General features: G+C 51.7%; 3 protein-coding genes and 1 long non-coding RNA gene across 8 annotated transcripts; 2 read left to right on the top strand and 2 right to left on the bottom strand.

The window, feature by feature from the left end:
* The first annotated feature begins 842 nt into the window (after positions 1–842).
* Positions 843–2,041, top strand: LOC105517783. The gene is made up of 2 exons (XR_001002713.1): positions 843–1,008; positions 1,272–2,041. It is a non-coding gene; the product is annotated as an uncharacterized LOC105517783 (long non-coding RNA).
* A 1,794-nt stretch (positions 2,042–3,835) lies between these two features.
* Positions 3,836–5,489, bottom strand: SIT1 (signaling threshold regulating transmembrane adaptor 1). Its single transcript, XM_011950461.1, has 5 exons — positions 5,295–5,489; positions 5,043–5,178; positions 4,898–4,956; positions 4,725–4,786; positions 3,836–4,622 (listed from the first exon to the last, which is right to left on the bottom strand). The coding sequence occupies exons 1-5, from the start codon at positions 5,392–5,394 to the stop codon at positions 4,389–4,391; spliced, it is 591 nt and encodes a 196-aa protein (XP_011805851.1). The 5' UTR covers positions 5,395–5,489; the 3' UTR covers positions 3,836–4,388.
* Positions 5,490–13,086: 7,597 nt separating this feature from the next.
* CCDC107 (coiled-coil domain containing 107) lies at positions 13,087–16,331 on the top strand. 5 transcript variants are annotated; one of them, XR_001002712.1, is made up of 6 exons: positions 13,087–13,322; positions 13,417–13,568; positions 15,229–15,289; positions 15,386–15,476; positions 15,595–15,687; positions 15,769–16,016. XR_001002712.1 is itself a non-coding variant. In XM_011950457.1 (6 exons), the coding sequence occupies exons 1-6, from the start codon at positions 13,217–13,219 to the stop codon at positions 15,990–15,992; spliced, it is 747 nt and encodes a 248-aa protein (XP_011805847.1). In that variant the 5' UTR covers positions 13,087–13,216; the 3' UTR covers positions 15,993–16,011. The 5 variants fall into 5 exon arrangements, 4 of the variants coding, with proteins under 4 accessions (XP_011805847.1, XP_011805849.1, XP_011805848.1 ...); XM_011950457.1 differs by having other exon boundaries at positions 15,575–15,687; positions 15,769–16,011; XM_011950459.1 differs by having other exon boundaries at positions 15,603–16,331.
* Positions 16,223–20,083, bottom strand: ARHGEF39 (Rho guanine nucleotide exchange factor (GEF) 39). Its single transcript, XM_011950460.1, has 9 exons — positions 19,877–20,083; positions 19,571–19,665; positions 19,170–19,290; positions 18,805–18,923; positions 18,126–18,196; positions 17,748–17,876; positions 17,312–17,541; positions 16,978–17,066; positions 16,223–16,800 (listed from the first exon to the last, which is right to left on the bottom strand). The coding sequence occupies exons 1-9, from the start codon at positions 20,012–20,014 to the stop codon at positions 16,785–16,787; spliced, it is 1,008 nt and encodes a 335-aa protein (XP_011805850.1). The 5' UTR covers positions 20,015–20,083; the 3' UTR covers positions 16,223–16,784.

The raw sequence follows: 20,083 nt of genomic DNA, 5'->3' as shown, positions 1-20,083 counted from the left end.
TTAGCCGGGCTTGGTGGTGCACACCTGTAATCCCAGCTACTAGGGAGGCTGAGGCAGGAGAATCGCTTGAACCTGGGAGGCAGAGGTTGCGGTGAGCCGAGGTTGTGCCACTGCACTCCAGCTTGGGCAACAGAGCAAGACTCCGTCTCAAGGAAAAAAAAAAAAAACTTGGTCTGTATTATGCATTGTATGCCAATATCAAAATATCTCATGTACTCTATAAATACATACACCTACTATGTATCCATAAAAATTAAGAATTAAAGAAGACTTGGTCTTTCTCCACATCCCAGCTCTGTTTCCCGCCTTGTAACAAAACCAAGCTGGTAGTTTAAATCCATCTTTGAGAGACCGCAAAGCAGGGCCAAAGATGGAGGGTCCCTGGCCAGATGGCTTCCAAAGACCCTCCCCACCTATAAGTAAGTTCTTAAGAACTTTCTGGCCAGGCGGGTGGGCGCGGTGCCTCACTCCTGTAATCCCAGCACTCTGGGAGGGCTAGGTGCGCGGATTACCTGAGGTCAGGAGTTCACCAGCCTGGCCAACATGGCTAAACCCCGTCTCTACTAAAAATACAAAAATAATTAGCCGGGCGTGTTGGTGGGCGCCTGTATTCCCAGCTACTCAGGAGGCTGAGGCAGGAGAATCGCTAGAACCTGGGAGGCAGAGATTGCAGTGAGCCGAGATCGTGCCATTGCACTCCAGCCTGGGCGACAAGAGCAAGACTTCGTCTCAAAAAAAAAGGAAAAAGAAAAAAAAGAACTTCCTGCTGTTGAACCTTTGACTGTCCCGGGGACCCTTCCTCTTGTTTTCAGTGTGTCCCTATCCTCCTAGCTGGGCTTTAAGAAAGAGTGGGGGCAGCTGGGGCCCTAGGGGCTCCCCATGAGGGTCTGTCCCTGGGAACGGGGCGCTGGGGGACAGGCACTCCTTCTGGCTGGAATGCTACACCAGTGAGGGAAAGGAGTCCACTAAGGAAGTACCTGGAGCTGGAGACGGGGAGAGAAACCACAGGTATTTGTGAGTTGATCAACTAGAGGGTGTGGCGAGGAGGGCCCTCGGAAGGTGTCTTAAATTTCAGGTTCAGGAATCAATAGAGAAGCTGCCCAGTCCAAGTGTTCAGGGCTGAGGGCCTCGGTGATGGAGACGAGGTAAGAAGGTAAGAAAACGGACGGTACAGGAGAGAGAAGACAGAGGACCCGGGCTAGGGAACGGAAAACAAAAAGTTCAAATCGTACCACGCTACAGTCACACATGAAAAATAAAATGTTTTACAGAAACTCAGTTTACACACTACTGCTTGGGAGCAGTCATGTCACCCAGTCCAGAGGGAGCCGGTCAGCTGCGTTCCGCGAACTTGGGAGGCGACTGCGGGGGGACCTGCGGGGCCCTCACTGCGCGCCGTCAGGGACCAGGCCCTGGGGCGGCCCCGAAGCGTCGGGACTACAACTCCCAGGATGCCGCGGGCCAGGCTGCATCCCGCCAGCTCAGACGTGGTGGTAACTCCACCCCTTACCAGGCGGCGGCGCTGCGGGCTCAGTCCTAAGCGGGCGGAGGTGGCGAGCCCGGTGGGTCTGGGCCGGCTTCGGAGATATCTGTGGGCTGAGTTGGGGGCGTTTGAGCCCTTGGCTTGTCCGGGTGGGTAGGCGGTACCCCAACCCCCGCCTCCTGCAGAGTAAAGCTCTCACGTCCACCTGGCGCGACGCTGAGCCATCTTCAGAAGCACCGCAGCCCTCAGAACCCCACATCCCGCTGCCAGTGGTTCCCCGCATCCGGTGTCCGCCCCCAAGCCTCCCTCCCTCCCCCGCAGCCCCAGCTATCTGCCTTTAACCGCGACCTGGGCCTCTCCTGAATGGGGAGGCCCAGGATGGGGTCCTCAGAGGTCCAGGGACCCAGGGGCATTTGTGGCATGTGTAGGGGCGTCGGCTTTAGGGAAGGGTGTTCCCCTGCGAATTGGAATCACCAGGACGGAATCAGGCGCACGGCTTCCTCCTCTGTGGCTTTCTGTGGCACTCCAAGTGGGAAGAAGAGAAACTTGGAAGTGAAAGCCTCAGCTTCTCCTTTCTTCAGCCCCTCAAACCTCAGAAAGATCTGTCAAGCGCAGCCCGCCTCTACAGAGGCCCTGGGGAGATGGCCTAGACCTTGAAATATCCTAGAAAAGGTTTAACAGGTTGGAGCTTTTGCTAGAGAGATGGATCACAGATAGGCTTAAGGGGTGGAGGGTGTGTGTGTGAGAGAGAGAGAGAGAGAGAGAGAGATTGCCAGGTGAGGAAGGTGAAGAGCTGAAACCAACTTGGAGCTAAGCTGTATTATTATAATGAGGATTTGGGTTGGCGGATGTTACAGGCTCTAACCAGAAAGTTGGAAGATGTGATAGGTGGGGCCTTTTTTTAAAACCCTAAACATCTCTTTGTAATCCATCCCTTCTCTGCATCCCTACCGCCACTGCCACCATCCCCTCTCGCTTAAATCTTGCAACAGCCTCTGAAAGATGCCGCCTGACTCCAGACTGCTGACCACTAGATCAGCACAGCAACCACTGGAGTTAGAGCCTTTAGCTCACTGCGTTCATCCCTCGCTTAAAACCTTCAGTGACTCCCTTTCACCTCCCCTGCAGGATAAAGCCCAAGCTCCTTGGCATGACTTACAGGCGCAGTGTGATCTGGCTCTCTCTGCCCCTCCAGCCTCATCTTACCATTGCCCCCATCTCACTCTACCCTCCGGCTGTGCCTAATGCACTTCTGCCAGGTCCTCTGTATAAGCCTCTCCTTTACCTGTGGTTCCCTCTGCCTTGGAGCATTTTCTGTCCTTTGCCTCTCCTGGCAGATTCCTACTATGTGTCATGTCTCTAGCTAGAAGTCACTCCACCTATGAGCTTCCATAGAGGAGCCTATATTTCTCTTATTTTAATAATGCGTAGCATTATTGAGCATTTATTGTCTAAGTGTTTTACAAATGGTAACTCGTTTAGCCTCACAACCACCTTTTTTTGAAGTAAACACCATTAATATCCTCTCAATCTTACAGATTCAGAAACCGAGGCACAGTTGCCTAAGAACACACAGCTGGTAAGTGGTAGACATGGAATTTGAATGCAGACGGATGGGTTCCCGAGCCCAGAGTCCTAATCTCTGTGCCAACTGGCTGATGTATCATACTATATGGGGCAGGAGGCTGGGGTTAAGAATCAGGAGGTAATGGGTGGACAGGCAGGACAAATTAGATGGGGATTAAAATGAAAGTGGTGACAAGCAAAACTGTTGCCAAGACTGCAGGTGACAACTGAGAGAGTGAAGGCTGGGCACGGTGGCTCGTGCCTGTAATCCCAGCACTTTGGGAGGCCAGGGTGGGAAAGAGTGAGTGGAGTTGGACCGCTGCCATAGTGATGGGGTAAGGAGAGGGCCTCTGGGGGTATACGATGACTAAGTGCAGATAAGGCTACTGATGTCAAAACAGGGGTATAAGTGGGACTTAACAGCAGACGGGGGAGGTCAGGTTGGGGGACTTGATAAAGGAATCAGGCTGGCAGGTTGTGGAGGTGGTGGCAGTTATAGAGGTCAAGGGGAGAGTAGCTCAGGACTGTGAGCTTGCAGCCCCCAGGGGGAATGCAGTGGCTCTGAATGCAGATCCTGGAGATGTTCTAGCAGCAGCAAGAGCAGCTGAGGAGCTGAGCTCTGGCCCTCCACCCTGGCGCCCACCTCTGCCCTGTTGATGCTGCAGCCCCTCTTGGCCCCTCATCCCCAGCTAGGCACCCCCAGAAAGAGCTCCGTGCAGACAGCAAACTCACACCCCCATCTGCGGGGCCCTTTGCAAGTCTTCAGCCTTCTAGGTTAAAATCTAACACTTTTTGGAAAGTTTTATTTGAAAACTTGGGGACAGGGCAGAGACAGCAGGATGGAGACTGTATTCTCCTGCCAGGGTTCTTAGGTCAAAAGCCAGGCTCGGGGTCCCTCCCGTCTCTAAGTTCCAGGTCTGCTCCAGTCTGTGAGCTCCCGAGGAATATACCCACCCACCCACTGTCAGGCCTTTACCCCTCCCCACACCGCCCACTTCCTGTGCCTGAGGAGACACTGAGGCGTGGGGGTAGACTATGAGGGAGCGGGGGTGGGGAGGATCTGGTTAAACTGCAGAAGAAGGAAGTGAGAACCTGGGAGTTTGGGGGCTAAGAGGAACAGATAGAAAAAAGAAATGAGGAGGGGGCTACTGTGTTTGCCTCCTCCGTCACAAAAGCTTTGCCGAGATGTCTCCCTCGAAGCTCAGATAGGAAGTCCAGGGTAGATCACATCCTGTGACTTGGCAATGGCGCCCGTCTTTGGGTGCTGGTTGGGACATAGTCATGCCCCTGCTACAGGGGGCTGGGGCAGTGCATGCCCCGCTGTACCAGGCCCTCCATCTCAGCTGGCTGCAGGCTGGCTGTTGGCATAGGCCTGATCGGGGAAGGAGGCCCGGGCCCTGCGGGTCTGGGCACATACTGAGGCATAGAGCTCCGGCTCGGGGCCCAAGGCCTGGGACTTTGGCTCAGAGTCCAGCACCACCTCCGAGTACTTGATGGGGGTCCCAGGGCCTGGGATCCGACCCTGAGGAGGCCGCAGCTGTAGGCTGGTATAACACATCACCTCTTCTGCAGCCTGGAGATGCAAGGCTGTTAGAAGTTCACTGGACCCTTGGAAAAGCCCGAAAAGCCCCCCACTTCCTTCCCTCCCCCTTTTCTCCAGCCACAGCTGACTCACCCTGGCAGGGCCTCCAGGAGTTGGATCCTGCTGGTCTGGCCCTGGGTCTTGAGACAGCCGTCCTGGGACAGGGAACAGGAATCTGGTCAGCAACTTGTCCCTCCTCCTGCACACCCCCATCCCAGCCACCCAGGACCTGGCCTCTGTGCCCCTTCTGTCTGCCAGCTCCCTACCTGTCTGTAGATAATGCAGGTTCCCATACAGCGGAACCTCTTCCACAGACCCTCCAGAGCTGCAACACAGAGTTCAGGGAATGAGTGGGGACTTCTCAGAAAGAAAGAACTCTCAGTCAACCCATCCCTGTTGTCTGTTACCCACCGTGCCTGCCCCGGATGGCTCCTGCTCCGGCCCCTGGTCCACTGGGACAAGTGTACAGCCAGCGAGATGAGAAGCAGCAGTGTCACAGCTCCTAAGAGGACCCACAGTCCCCAGGCCTGGGTTATGGAGGGGATTCCTGTGGATGTGAAAGGAAGGGGGGTGTAACTGCCCCGCCCACCCCCCAGGGCCCAGCAGGTGGGACCTGGGGCCACATGACCCCTCCCCCACCAGCCCCTGCCACGCCCAGCTCACCCAATGTGAGTAGATCTGTGCAGTTGTCACCTCTGCTCATGGCTGCTGATGTGAGAGTCCACAAGCACACTGCTCTGAGCCGAGGGTCAGCCTGGTTCATGGCCTGACAGCTTCCACAGCCCTTCTTACTCCCACCCCTCCTCAGGCCTGTACCCCACAGCTCAGCATCCCCAGTGCTGGTGGTGGCAAAGTCTCTGGTTTCCGGGGAGGAAGGGGGAGGGGAGGGATGAGAAAAAGAACAAAGACCCCGCCCTGTGCCTGCACCTGCGCCACTCCTGCAGCTCCTGAGCTTCCCCCACCCTCGCTGCCCGGGGCCCTGTGGTCCCCTTGAGAAGCAGGCCTGTGGGTAATGTGCCACAGGCAGTTGAGTCCCTGAGGACTCCGGGGGGGGGGGAGGGTGAGCAGAAGTGGTGTGAAGCAGGACTAACAAGAACAGGATCGCCCCTTCTGCTCCAGGATGCCCACCTTCCTCCCTGACTCTGGTCCTGGAAGAAAGATGTATTCCTCAATGAACATGATATAAAGTGGAAGGGTCGGGGGAACCTCCTGGTACCTCTGATCCCATCACACCCTAAGGCTAATCTGAGAGGATATGTGTATAGATGATGCTTGTTATTGTTTCATTGGGGGCATTATAATTTGGGGGACACCCCCAAACCTCCCCTTTCAACCCACTTCATCCAAACTGTCCGTAAGAACTGTCACTCTCAATAATTAATTGCATTTTAAAACTCTTTGCCGTAGGACTGTCCTGGGAAGCTGAGCCCCGTCTTTGCACATGTTCACTTCAAGGGGTGTAGTACTTGCCATATCTAGAGATAACTCCATTACATGCAAGGCTATTGATGTATGAAGAGGGATTTGAAGTTGCAAATATAAACCTGAGACCAGAAGTCAGAGATGTGTTTTGTCTAGCCCATACAACATTTTTTAAATGTTTAAAATCAGGGCAGTGGCATGCCAACAATGGGGATGGCAGAAGTCCTGCTCCTTGAGTTGCAGGCAATAAGGGGGTGCATTGTCTGTAGATAATTTTAAAAATAAAAATCAGTCCTCTTCTTATCACCATGTTCCAGAAATTCTGAAAAAAAAAATCAGTGATAAAATTATCCTCCCTGAAAAATATTTTGTAGATCTAAGTTTTATTGTATTTTTCGAGACCGGGTCTTACTTTATCTCCCAGGTTGGAATACAGTAACACAATCTCAGCTCACTGCAACCTTGACAACCTCCCGGGCCCAAGGAATCCTCCCATCTCAGCCTCTTGAACAGCTAGGACTACAGGCATCTGCCACCACACCCAGCTAATCTTGTTCATTTTTTTTGAGATGAGGTCTCCCTTGTGTTGCCAGGCTGGTCTCAACTCCTGGCCTCAGGCAACCTGCCCATCTCGGTCTCCCAAAGTGCTGGAATTACAGGCATGAGCCTCTGTGCCCAGCCCAGATCTAACTTTTAAATTGCTGTGGTTGACCAGGTGCAGTGACTCATTCCTGTAATACCAGCACTTTGGAGGCCAAGGCAGCAGGAGGACTGCTTGAGGCTAGGAGTTCAAAACCAGTCTGGGCAATATAGTGACACTCTCCATCTCTACCAAAAAAACAAACAAAAACAGTAGACAAGCCTGGTGACACAAGCCTGTAGTCCTAGCTACTTTGGAGACTGAGGTGGGAGGATCACTTGATCCCAGGAGTTGGAGGCTGCAAGGAGCTACAATTGTGCCACTGCACTCCAGCCTGGACAACAGAGGGAGAGACCCTTTCTGTACATTAGATACACAAATACCATTGTCTTACAACTGCCTGCGGTATTCAGTACAGTAACATGCTGTAAGCATTGGAGCTTAGGAGCACCAGGCTATACCATATAGCCTAGGTGGATAATAGGCTACACCATCTAGGTTTGTGAAAATACACTCTATGACGTTTGCACAATGACAAAATTGCCTAGTGACTCATTTCGCAGAACATATCCCTGTTGTTAAGCAATGCATGACTTTTTTTTTTTGAGATGGAGTCTCACTCTGTCGCCCAGGCTGGAGTGCAGTGGCTGGATCTCAGCTCACTGCAAGTTCCGCCTCCCGGGTTCACGCCATTCTCCTGCCTCAGCCTCCCGAGTAGCTGGGACCACAGGCGCCCGCCACCTCGCCCGGCTAGTTTTTTGTATTTTTTAGTAGAGACGGGGTTTCACCGTGTTAGCCAGGATGGTTTTGATCTCCTGACCTCGTGATCCGCCTGTCTCGGCCTCCCAAAGTGCTGGGATTACAGGCTTGAGCCACCGCGCCCGGCCAATGCATGACTTTTTATGCTGACATGATTATATTTACAAAGTTCAAGGAAAGAAAATGTTCACTGTCTGAGTTTATTTTCTGGCCCTTATTATTCATTTTATAATTATCATTGAAAATAATTTTGTCATATAATTTTTAAATTTGTTTTAATTTAATTTATTTATTTGAGATGGAGTCTCCCTCTGTCACTCAGACCAGACTGTAGTGGCACAATCTCTGCTCACTTGCCCAGGCTGGAGAGCAGTGGTGTGCCCGGCCATAAAGCATTTTTTTAAATGATCCACTTGAAAAATAAAATGTGTTCCAGGCATGGTGGCTCACACCTGCAATCCCAGCACGTTGGGAGGTGAGGCAAGAGGATCACTTGAGCTCAGGAGTTCGGGACAAGCTTGGGCAACATGGCAAAATACCGTCTTTACCAAAAATACAAAAAATTAGCCAGGTGTGATGGTACACGCCTGTGGTCCCAGTTACTCAAGAGGCTGAGTGGGAGGAGTGTTTGAAGCTAGGAGGTAGAGGTTTCGGTGAGCCAAGATCAAGCCTCTGCACTCCAGCCTGGGCAACAGAATAAGACCCTGCCCCCACCCCCCAAAAAAGAAAGAAAACAAGAAAAATTTGGGTCTGGGCATGGTGGTTCACGTCTGTAATCCCAGCACTTTGGGATGCTGAGGTGGGTGGATCACCTGAGATCACGAGTTTGAGAGCAGCCTGGTCAACATGGTGAAACCTCGTCTCTACTAAAAATACAAACATTGCTGGGCGTGGTAGTGCCCGTCTGTAATCCCAGCTACTCTGGAGGCTGAGGCACGAGAATTGCTTAAACCCAGGAGGTGGAGGCTGAAGTGAGCCAAGATCGCACCACTGCACTCCAGCCTGGGCGACAGAGCAAGACTCCATCTCAAAAAAAAAAAAAAAGAAAAGAAAGAAAAATTTGGGCCAGGTGCGATGGCTCACACCCATAATCCCAGCACTTTGAGAGGCTGAGGTGGGAGGATGGCTTGCGCTCAGGAGTTTGAACCAGCCTAATCAACATAGTGAGATTCCCATCTCTGCAAAAAATTTAAAAATTAGCAAGGCATGGGGGCATGTGTGCCTGTAGTCACAGCTACTTAAGAGGCTGCAGTGGGAAGATTGTTTGAGCCTGGGAGATAGAGGCAGCAGTAAGCCATGCTTGCACCACTGCACCACTGCACCACTCCAGCCTGGGCAACAGAGTGAGACATTGTTTCAAAAAAAAAAAGAGAAAAGAAAGAAAAATGTTTTTCAAATGATCCAGGACAGGCAAGGTGGCTCACACTTGTAATCCTAGCACTTTGGGAGGGTGAGGCAGGCAGATTCCTTGAGGCCAGAAGTTCAAGACCAGCCTGGGCAACACCATGTCTCTATAAAACAAAAAACAAAAAACACAAATTAGCCGGGCATGGTGGTGTGTATCTGCAGTCCCAGGTACTCAGGAGGCTGATCCAAGAAGGTTGAGGCTGCAGTGAGCCATGATCTCACCACTGCACTCCTGACTGGGCAGCAGAGGGAGACCCTGTCTGAAACACACACACACATCCACTTGGTGTCAAATATGCTAAGTATGCCACTGATTCCTTGTCAACAGTTAAAAATTGGGAGATTTCAAATGTTTAAAATCCTGATTTGTTGATTCCTTCGAAAAAAGATCTGGCAATAGTGCAGAGTTCTCTAAAGGCAATAATCAGTTGGGGACCGCTTATCATTATTATATCTGGCCTGAACCCCTTATTTACACCGACTGTGCCAACTGGCTTAGATTCAAGGTTTCTATAACCCTGCTCTGTGTACCCAGACTGTCACTGGGTCGTCAGCTAGACCACTGGACCCCAGTCATTTTGGCACCAGGGACAGGTTTTGTGGAAGACAATTTTTCCACGCACAGGAATGTGGGAGAAGGTGATGGTTTTGGGATGAAACTGTTCCACCTCAGATCATCAGGCATTGTGGGTTTTTTGTTTTGTCTTTTTTTTTTTTTTTGACAGGGTCTTGCTCTGTCACCCAGGCTGGAGTGCAGTGGCGCCATCTCAGCTAACTGCAACCTCCGCCTCCTGGGTTCAAGCAATTCTCATGCCTCAGCCTCCCAAGTAGCTAGGATTACAGGCACATGCCACCATGCCCAGCTAATTTTTGTATTTTTAGTAGAGAAGGTTTTTTTTTAAACCATGTTGGCCAGGCTGGTCTTGAAATCCTGGCCTCAAGAGATCCGCCCACCTTGGCCTCCCGAAGTGCTGGGATTACAGGCATCAGCCACTGCGCCTGGCCTAGATTCTCATAAGGAGCCCACAACCTGTATCATGTGCATGCACAATTCACAATAGGGTTCGTGGTCCTATGAGAATCTAATGCTGCACTGATCTGACAGGAGGTGGAGCTCAAGCGGTAATGCCAGGATGGAGAGTGGCTGTAGATACAAATGAAGCTTCCCTCCAGACTCTGCCGCTCACCCTTGCTCCTCCGCTGTTCACCTGCTGTGTGGCCCAGTTCCTAACAGGCCATGCACCAGTAGTGCTGGGGACCCTTGAACTTGACTATGACAACTCCCCTTGGTGAGAGTTTCTCCCTGTCCTGTCCTTCCCCCTCCTTTCAGGAAAAATAAGAAGACACACCCATATTTTATTTATTTATTTATTTATTTATTTGTTTGTTTATTTAGAGATGGAGTCTTGCTCTGTCACTGAGGCTGGAGTGCAGTGGCACGATCTCTGCTCTCTGCAACCTCCGCCTCCCAGGTTGAAGCTATTCTCATGCCTCAGCCTCCTGAGTAGCTGGGATTACAGGTGCTGGCCACCACACCTGGCTAATTTTTGTTTTTGTTTTGTTTTGTTTTGTTTTTGAGGCAGTGTCTTGCTTGTTTGCCCAGGCTGGAATGCAGTGGCACAATCTCGGCTCACTGCAACCTCCACTTCCTAGGTTCCAGTGATTCTCCTGTCTCAGCCTCCCAAATAGCTGGGACTACAGGCGCCCGCCACCACACCTGGCTAATTTTTCTATTTTTAATAGAGACAAGGTTTAGCCATGTTGGCCAGGCTGGTCTTGAACTCTTGACCTTAGGTGATCTGCTCGCCTCAGCCTCCCAAAGTGCTGGGATTACAGGCATGAGCCACTGATCTTGGCTTCATTGATTTATTTAACACACATGATGTACTGATTGCCTGTTTGTATGCCAGGCTCTGGAGATAAAAATGCGATGGATGGAACATGGTTTCCTGTCTGGGAGCTCTTGATCTAACTAGACAGACTACCCAGTGTATCCCAATTAAGAGGTCATGAAAGGCTCTGTAGAACATTAAGAGACTGTGAAACAGGAGGAATACCTGCCTGCCTGGTGAAGTCATGGAAGACAAGGATGGGGAAAGGCTGTTCAACAGAAGGTATAGAGAGCGGCAGAAAACTGGTGAAATCTCCACCATGCCTCTTACCTATTAATAACATACTTAACCTTCCTGAATTGCAGTTTCCTCATTCTTTGAAAGAGCTTAATTATATTAGCCTTTTGGGTCATTTCAACTATTCATTATTTTCATTCAACAACAATTCATTGAGTGCCTGTTATTGCCAGGTGCCACGTGCTGTGCTGGGTTCTGGAAGTAAAATGGTAAAGAAAAGAGAGAGGTGGCTCTGGCCCTTGTGGAATTTAGGACCAGCCTAGCTCAAGGGTCTCCAACCGCCGGCCACAGGCCAGCACCAGCCTATGGCCTGTTAGGCTCCGGGCCACATAGCACGAGGTGGGCAGTGAGGCCAGCAATCATTACCGCCTGAGCTCCGCCTCCTGTCAGATGAGCACGGCATTAGATTCTCATAGGTGCGCGAACCATATTGTGAACTGCGCGTGGGAGGGATCTAGGTTGCGTGCTCCTCGTGAGAATCTAATGCTTGATGATCTGAGGTGGAACAGTTTCAACCGGAAACCATCCCTCCACCCCGCTTCGTCCATGGAAAATTGTCTTCCACGAAACCGGTCCCCGATGGCCAAAAAGGTCGGTTGGGGACTGCTTGTCTAGTGGTATTGAAGAAAGTGAAATAGTGGCACTAAAAAATAAATTAGAAGTTGAATTAAGGGTTCTGAATGATGGAACACACTTGAGCTGAGACCTGAAGGTTGTGCAGAACCTTAGCTATGCAGAAAGGGAATGCAGCAGCGTGTCAGGGAGAGAGTCAATGTAATTTCAACTGTCTGGTTTATAGTAGTAGCCGCTCAGGTTAAAAAATCACTAGAGTCCGTCGTGGTGCCTGTAATGTCAACTACCCCGGAGGCTGAAGCGGGCAGATCCCTTGAGCCCAGGAGTTTAAGACCAGCCTAGACAAGAGAGCGACCCGCCGTTCAAAAAAAAAAAAAAATCACTAATACGTAGGCACAGTTCTGAGTATTTAGCTTGAGTGATTCCATTTAATCATCATAGCTCTTGAAGTAAGTGCTTGTCTTCATTCCTCAGAGTGGAAAGGAAGGCAGGGAGAGACAGAAGTAAGTTTCCCAAGGTCACCGCTCTTGAGTACAGGAGACAGGATTCTAGCCCAAGCAGAGTCCGTAAGTTGTGTACCAGCTGCACAATGAATGGTGGCTACTAAAGCGTTTGCCAGATGGAGAGGGAGGTAGAAGAGGAGGCATTCCCTTTTTTCAGGAATGCTCCATATTTGAAGAGTAATGAGCACACTTCATAGCAAGGCCAACAACGGAGTAAAGATGCCCACGCATAAAAAACAGCCGCGGTGACCGGACGCGGTGTCACGCCTGTAATCCCAGCACTTTGGGAGGGCGAGGTGGACTGATCGCTTGACACCAGGAGTTCGAGACCAGCCTGGACAAGAAGTGAAAAATCCATCTCTACAGAAAAACAGTTTAGTCGACCATGATGGGGCGCGCCCGCGGTCACAGCTACTTAGGAGCCTGAGGTGAGGGATCGCGTGAGCCCGGGGAGGTCAGGCTGCAGTTAGTCGCGACAGTGTGCGACCCTGTCTGAGGAACAAAATCAGCCGCGCTGAGAATGAGCCCCGTGTGGTTCGTGCGCCAAGACGCACTGCCTGCGTAACTACAAGAGCTGACGGACGACGACCCCACACCACGCCGCTCAGCGAGACACGCTTCTTAGCGGACTTTACAGTGGGAAGAGGGGAATGTCTACGTGCTTATGCACGTGGCACTCTCTGCCCGAGGTCCGGGGACTTTCCCCTAGGCGGAAAGGGAGGAACGTAGTCCCCAGTTTGTAGCCTAGGAAACAGGCCTTCAGCACGACCTAAGGTGTTAGCGTCATAGCGTATTATTTTATAGGCCTAAAAGAAATTTTATTTTTAGATTAGGGTGAGAAAGTTGGTGGCGTGAGAGAAAAACAAACCGTTTTTGGGCGTAACTTGCTAAGACTATAGGTTTCCAGAGGCATTGTGGCTAACAGAATAGCTTAATAGATAAGGAAAGAGCAAATGCAGGAAACCTGGAATGACACTATCTTATGCAAATATGGCCTGGCCCCGCCCAACGAGGAGTGGGCGTGGCCTCCCCGGGAGTCCCGTAGCGGGCCTGCTGGCGTGCGCGTGCGCGTGCGCGTGCGCATTGGGGCGGCCGGTCAACGCCGAACCGCTTCGGTACCGTCCGCCTCATCCCTCAACCCGTGGGCCGGCAATGGCTGTCCCAGTTTCGCTTTTGGGTTTGGTGGGGCTGCTGCTTGTGTCTGCGCTGCCCGGGGTCCTAGGAGACCGCGCCAATCCCGACCTCCGGGCACACCCAGGTATCAGCGAGGGCTGCTGGAGGAGGGCCGGGACTGCGCACGGGTCCCAGGCCCCAGCCAGCTCGGCTGACTTCCCTATGTCCTCCCTCCGCAGGGAACGCAGCCCACCGCGGCTCTGGGGCCATGGAACCCCGACGGCGACCACCGCTCAAGGACCAGCGCGAGCGGGCCCGGGCCGGGTCGCTGCCTCTGGGGGCGCTTTACACCGCGGCCGTCGTGGCTTTTGTGCTGTACAAGTGTTTGCAGGTGCGGGACCGCCGGGGGTGGGGATGCCCTGAGCCCGAATCTCCCATGGGGGCGCCAGGGTACCAAGAGCAAGACACAGCTTCCCTCTCTGTAAAATAAAGACAAACAGTCTGTTGGCCTTGCAATATTATGAGGTTATGTTGAGGATCCAGGGAGGTAGCGGATGTGAAGAGCGTGTGGTGAATTGTAAATAAATAATGACCGTCACATTTAGTTCTCCCACAATCCAGTGAAGAGTAGTCACTTGCTCGAGGTCACCCAGCGCTGGCAACTACTGGAGCTGGGATTTGAACCCAGGTAGTAGTGTCCATGCTACAAGAGTGGGGCCACCTTGGCACAGGAGGTTGATTGCTGCAGCGTGTTTCTAGAGTTCCAGATATGAAGTGGTCTTATGTTCTCCTTGAGAAGGAGGCCCTGAAATGTAAGTTGACAGTACATTTTGAAAAGTAGTACCTTCCACGGCTGTGTCTTTAGCCCTGACCCTATTACGCAGTTGCATTATAAAATAGAACCGATGGAACCAGTTTAGATGCATGAAACTAGAAGAAATAGCTAATAATGACCCCAGGTAGATGTGACAGGCTAGGATGAATGACTGAATTTAATGATGAACTTTGAGGACAGACTAGTAAATTCTATTCTTGGACCTGAGTACAGTCTGGAAGAAACATAACGTAGCAGCAACTCTTACGAGAGAGACTTAGGCATTCCAGTTGACTGAGTTCACTGTGGGATGTGACAAGCCACTTCCCAAATCAGTGCTGGGAACATGGCACTGTGCCTCACCTGTTGATCAGAATGCCCCTGGAGAATTATATTCGCCTCAGGGCACTGCTTTAAGAGCACTACATGTTCAGTAAACCACCAGAGAAAACCACTGTCAGTGAGCACTGACTGTAAAGACTGAAGTTACTAAACCAGAAAAGACTCAGGAAAGGGGGTGAGGGTGTGACCATTGTCTTCAAATTCGTGAGGGGCTGTCACATTGAGGAGACATTATTTTGGAAGGCTCCAGTAAGCACTATGGAAAGAAGATACATAAAGGACAAATTTTGGCTTTATGCATGAACTGTCTTAACAACCAGGGTTTTTGTTTTTTTTTTTTTTTTTGAGACAGTCTCCCTGTGTCACCCAGGCTGGAGTGCAGCAACGCGATCTCAGCTCACTGCAACCTCCGGCTCCCAGGTTCAAGCGATTCTCCTGCCTCAGCCTCTCAAGTAGCTGGGATTACAGGCACCTGCCACCACGCCGGCTAATTTTTGTATTTTTAGTAGAGACGGGTAGAGACGGGGTTTCACCATGTTGGCCAGGCTGGTCTCAAACTCCTGACCTCAGGTGATCCACCCACCTCGGCCTCCCAAAGTGCTGGGATTACAGGTGTGAGCCACCGCACCCAGCTACCAGAGCTATATTCAAACCGGAGAGAGTTGCTCATTCCTGGAGGTGTTTTTCAGCAAACTGAATGACCGTGTGTGGGACATAGGACATGTTGCTTCATGTGCTGGGTGAGGAGCTAGATAGACTAGAATTGCTATTCTCTGAGCTAAAAACCCAATCACCGTCTCCACCTCAGATTGCACTCTCTCCTGGCTGGCTCTGGAGACTGAGGTGGAGCAGAACCTTGTTGCTTCAGTACGGCCCTTTCCTTCTTCCACAACAGGGGAAAGATGAAACTGCGGTTCTCCACAAGAAGGCAAGCAAGCAGCAGCCACTGCAGTCAGGTGGGTTTAGCAGAAGTCTGTGCTGGGTAGGGGGAGATTAGGGGACAGCAGAAGATACGTAACCACTTCTGCCCCCCTTTTTTGCCTTATCCCCAGAGCAACAGCTGGCCCAGTTGACACAACAGCTGGCCCAGACAGAGCAGCACCTGAACAACCTGATGGCCCAGCTGGACCCCCTTTTTGAGCGGTGAGGAGAGCAATGATTCTGTTAATTTTTCGGGAATTTGTGGCAGGAGGGAGGAATGGGGACATAGGTTGGGAGCCACTGAGTGGACATTTCTTCAGTGTGACTACTCTGGCTGGAGCCCAGCAGGAGCTTCTGAACATGAAGCTACGGACCATCCATGAGCTGCTGCAAGACAGCAAGCCGGACAAGGGTATGGAGGCTTCAGAACCAGGTGAAGGCTTGGGAGGCGAGTCTGCTGGAGGTGGAGACAAAGTCTCTGAAACTGGAACATTCCTGATCTCTCCCCACACAGAGACCAACAGATCTCTTCCTGAGGACTTTTGTTTAAAGGAGGACGAGGAGGAGGTTGGTGACAGTCAGGACTGGGAGGAGCCCACAAACTGGACCACAGAGACATGGAACCTATCTACTTCCCGGGAGGTGGAACGGGGGCTACGGAGAAGGTGCAGCCAGACTGTGGCAGAGGGCCCCAGTCACAGCCCTGGCTGGGAAGGAGGGACGATAGCTGAAGGTTGAGTAAAACAAAGTCTGTTTTTGTGATGGGGTGCTCCTGTGTGTTTTTTCCATCCTAGCTGGCTGTACACACCCATACTAGGTGCCTAAGGACAACTGAGCCTTCTTGAAGAGCTGTCCTTATTAGGACAAAAAGAGGCTGCCTTCCAGTGTGACAGCAGAGAAGATAGAGGGAGCTCCAGCTCTTTTCCTTGTATTCCTGAGGCCACCAGCATGCAGGTGTTCAGGGCCCAAAAATCCCTTTTCTCATAGCAAAACCGAGACAGAAGGGTCTTTCCCCCAAAAAAGAAAAAAACTTTACTCAAATCCAGTGGAAAAATAAATGATAGAAACTATACACAACATAAAAATAGCCACATTTACAAAGCTGCAGCCTTGATAAATGATGGGCCATGGACACAGGACGGAGCTTATCAGTCCCAAATCTCCTCAACTGTGTTAGGGGCTGGTTCAGTTGGGTCAGACTTGGTTTCCTGATTCTTCTTTTTTAATAAAATTTCTTAAATAGAGACACGGTCTCACTCACTGTGTTGCCCAGGCTGGTCTTGAACTCCCGGGCTCAAACGATCCTCCCACCTCTGCTTCCCAAAGTGCTGGGATTACAGGCATGAGCCACTGTGCCTGGTCGTGATTTTTAAGAGTTGGTCAGGTGATCTTGAGTCCAGGCAAACACAAAGTGACCTTTGTCAAATCATGAAGGGTTCTATTTTGTTCAGTGCTGAAGAAGATTCCTTTGTAGTCCTGGCTGTGACCTATCCCTGAGGTATCCTGAGTTCTGGAATCTGTAAGACTCCTCTAGTTTTTCTGGCTGCTGTGAAGAGAAGACAGTCAGTTCAGGCACTGGCATGAGTGCTCTTTTCAGACAAAATCATCTGTGGGGTTGGTGGCTGGGGTGTGCCAGACCAATGTAGGGCATGAGACAGGAACTGCCTATTTCCTGCCTGTGGGCCTCATCACAGCACCCTTCCTGGGGGAAGACACAACTTACCTGATAGCCCAAGTCAGACTGTGGTACCAGCGTGACAGCTCCTCCTGGTCTGTGGACATAAGCAGTAGCTTCTCATGAGGGAAGGACAGCTAGAGAGAGACCACCTCTTAGCGCATGGCTCAGAAAGGTCCAGGCTAAAGCTGAAGCCCTTGCTGTTTTCCATGGAGCTAATTCGGGGATGAGACAATTACTAGGTATAAAGCCTGAGCCCCAGCTATCCTCTCTCAATGTAGATGGCGCTGTTCCTATGAAAAGGGACCCAGACCAGGGAGATAAACCAGCCCATAAGCATCTGAGATATATTTTGGGTCTAGGGTTCCCACCTATTACTTACACTGAGCAGCCCACCACAAGGGCCTCCTGAGTGGCCAAAGACCCTGCTGAGTTGACACTGGGCCATGGGGTAGAGGGCCTTGCAGGCAAAGGTGCCACTCTGCAGCAGGTGCAGTGGAGGTCGAGGCTTGGCCATGAGGAGCACATCAGTGAAGAGGAAGAACATGCGGGGCCGAGGCTCCCCATGGGGAGGCACCACCAACAGCCAGCCCTGGCGTAGGAACCAGCGCCCTGGGGGATGGGAGCGCTGTTATTCTAGTGCAGCTTCAGGATCCATGGGAATAAGAGGAAAGGGACGCTGAGAAAACGGGGGTTATGTGCTGGGTCAATACAGGAAGAAGGGTGAGTAAGAAAAGAGCAGCTGGTTGGCGTTTGGAGAGTTAGATAAAAATAAAAGACGGGGCAGTTGAGGTTTGACGGGGAAGTAGGCAGGCTACCTGAGGTCAGCCCCTTTGCCTGGCGTCCACTGAGCAGAGCCTGGACACGCCGAAGGTGCTGGTCATTCTTCTGTTTCTGACCAATAGTGTGGACTCTCTGGGCAGTCTCACTTATCAGTCGGGCAGCCCCTGGAATAACATCTCCCACACCTTACTCCCCATATAACTTTGACTTTGGGTGGCATGGTTGTGAAAGAGGCTATTCTGGAGGGGACCAGGGTCAGGGTCTGACTTGTTGAAGAAAAGGCAGAGCAGTAGGGACACTGTATACATGTCACTGGAAGATAGGGTCATACCAGACATTGTTGGAGGTCAGAGTCAGAAAGGGATACAGGAAAGGAAGCCTCCAGCCTGCGTTGCAGAGGAGCAAGAACCTACGTGTGAGCTGTTGATGGTCAGGGCTGTTGGGACGTGTGTTTTCAGCCAAAGCAACGACGAGATTCTCATACCTGGAATTCAACAGTGGGAAGTCTGAGGGGAAGCACAGCCAGGCAAAATTCCCCCTGCCTGATGTGCAGATCACCCTCTACCCATACTTCAATTGCAAGGCCAGGAAAGATCTACTTTTGGCTACTGTATCCCCTTCTTTCATGTAGGACTCAGAACCAGGGCTCACACCACACAGCCCTCTTCCATCCCGCACTGAAGAGTCAGTGGCAGACTAGCCATAGTTCAGGAGGCCAGACTGGAAGATGAAAGTTTATCAACCCAAGGAGGATGCTACAGACAGCCTGACTATAGCCCTTAACTCAGGCTTAACCCAGAGACAGAAATTCTAAGCCAGGCCAGCCCCTCATCTGAAACTTTTCCAGACACCGTGCCTCAGGCCCTACTAGAGCAATGTAAAGTTCCACAGTTCCAGCTGAGAGCCTCAGGCTGCAGACTCTCAGTACTCCAATGGGTTCACATTTACTCTTGCAAAAGGTTTTTAGAAGCAATTTGGCTCAGGGTGGAGGCAGGGCTTTGGGATCGACCCCAAGACATCCCACAAAGCTGAGGGCCGCAGTCATACAATCTCAAAGAGAGAGGCGGCTGGAATCAAGGGAAGTTCACTCACTGCTGGAGCCGCTGCAGAGGCAGAGGGAGTAGGTCCTGGAGCTGAAGGCCCCCAAACTCAGGGCGGCTTTCCTGAAGCCGCACAAACCTCCGGAAACCTTTATTTTTCTTTAGCTGCTCCTGGAGTGAAGGAGAAAGGATTGGAAGCAGGGAGACAAGCCACTCCTTATATTGCATTCATCTGTATCCACATTCCCAGCCTTCAGTAAGCTGTGCGCTCCTAAGAGAAACCCTGTCTCCCTACAGGGAACTTACCACAGAGCTGAGCACCCAGAGGGCTCTATAAATGCAGGAAATGTGTAAAGTTTGGGTCTCCAGATGAAGGGGAAAGGGAAGGGGCAAGATTTGAGGTCATCTCCGGGTTACCTGCAGGGTGGTCTGGGATCTCTCTGAGTTGGCAGCAAATTGGTTATAGAGCTCCAAGTGGCGGCAGAAGCCCTCCAGCCCTTGGCCCCAGCATCCTCCTTCCAGGTAGGGAAGCAGCTCCCTGCGTGGGCGAGGACAGCAAAAGGGCAGCTATAGAGCCACTCAAGCACCACCTCATTTAGTTTTCATGAAAATTAATAGCACTAATAGTAGTGCTATTACCCCATTGTACAGATGGAGAACAAGGGCATGCTAAAGGCACTGGGCCAAGGTCACAGGTGAGGTAACTGGCGGACTCCAAATAGAACCTGATACAACATGAGTCTCTGACTCCAAGCTCTGTGCATGGCCACAGGCCAGGACTCTCCCTCCTTTCCTCTCCCTGTGCCCCTTCCACTTACTGGCTAGCGCCGTAGATGAGCTCCCAGGAGCTAAACAGGGCCTGGCGCTCAGGTGGTCGCAGGGTCCCCTTGGCTTTCAGGATCCCCAAAAAGTACTGCGGAAGGAGAGAATATTGGTTCCTAGCCTGGAGGAAGAGGAGGCTAACTAACGCCAAGCTCCCCTAGAAACCGCAGAAGTCTGCCCAGGCTCCCTACATGCAGAGGGATAGTCCAAGACCACCCTATTCCGGGTTACCGACCTCGCAGAGACCCTCCCACACCCTGGGGTCCCTGTTCCATAATGGGAGTGTGTGCCAGGTACCGCACCGTGGCCACCAGCCCCAGCTGTTCTTGGTAGCGCCGCTCAGTCTCTAGCAGCTCCCGGGCGGTGCAAGCGCGTTTCCGCTCCCAGCGGGCACGCTGCTCTTGCACCGGGCACCGCACACCGGGGTAGTGGATCTCCATGCCTGGCTAGGGGATCGACACTTCCGGCTGCAACCCGCGGCAGATTCAAATCCCAACCGCTCTAGGGCG

This window comes from Colobus angolensis, unplaced genomic scaffold (assembly GCF_000951035.1).
Source record: "Colobus angolensis palliatus isolate OR3802 unplaced genomic scaffold, Cang.pa_1.0 Scaffold308, whole genome shotgun sequence".
Lineage (NCBI taxonomy): Eukaryota > Metazoa > Chordata > Mammalia > Primates > Cercopithecidae > Colobus > Colobus angolensis.
Note: the sequence above shows the minus strand (reverse complement) of the source record. Positions and strands in the feature narration are given on the sequence as shown.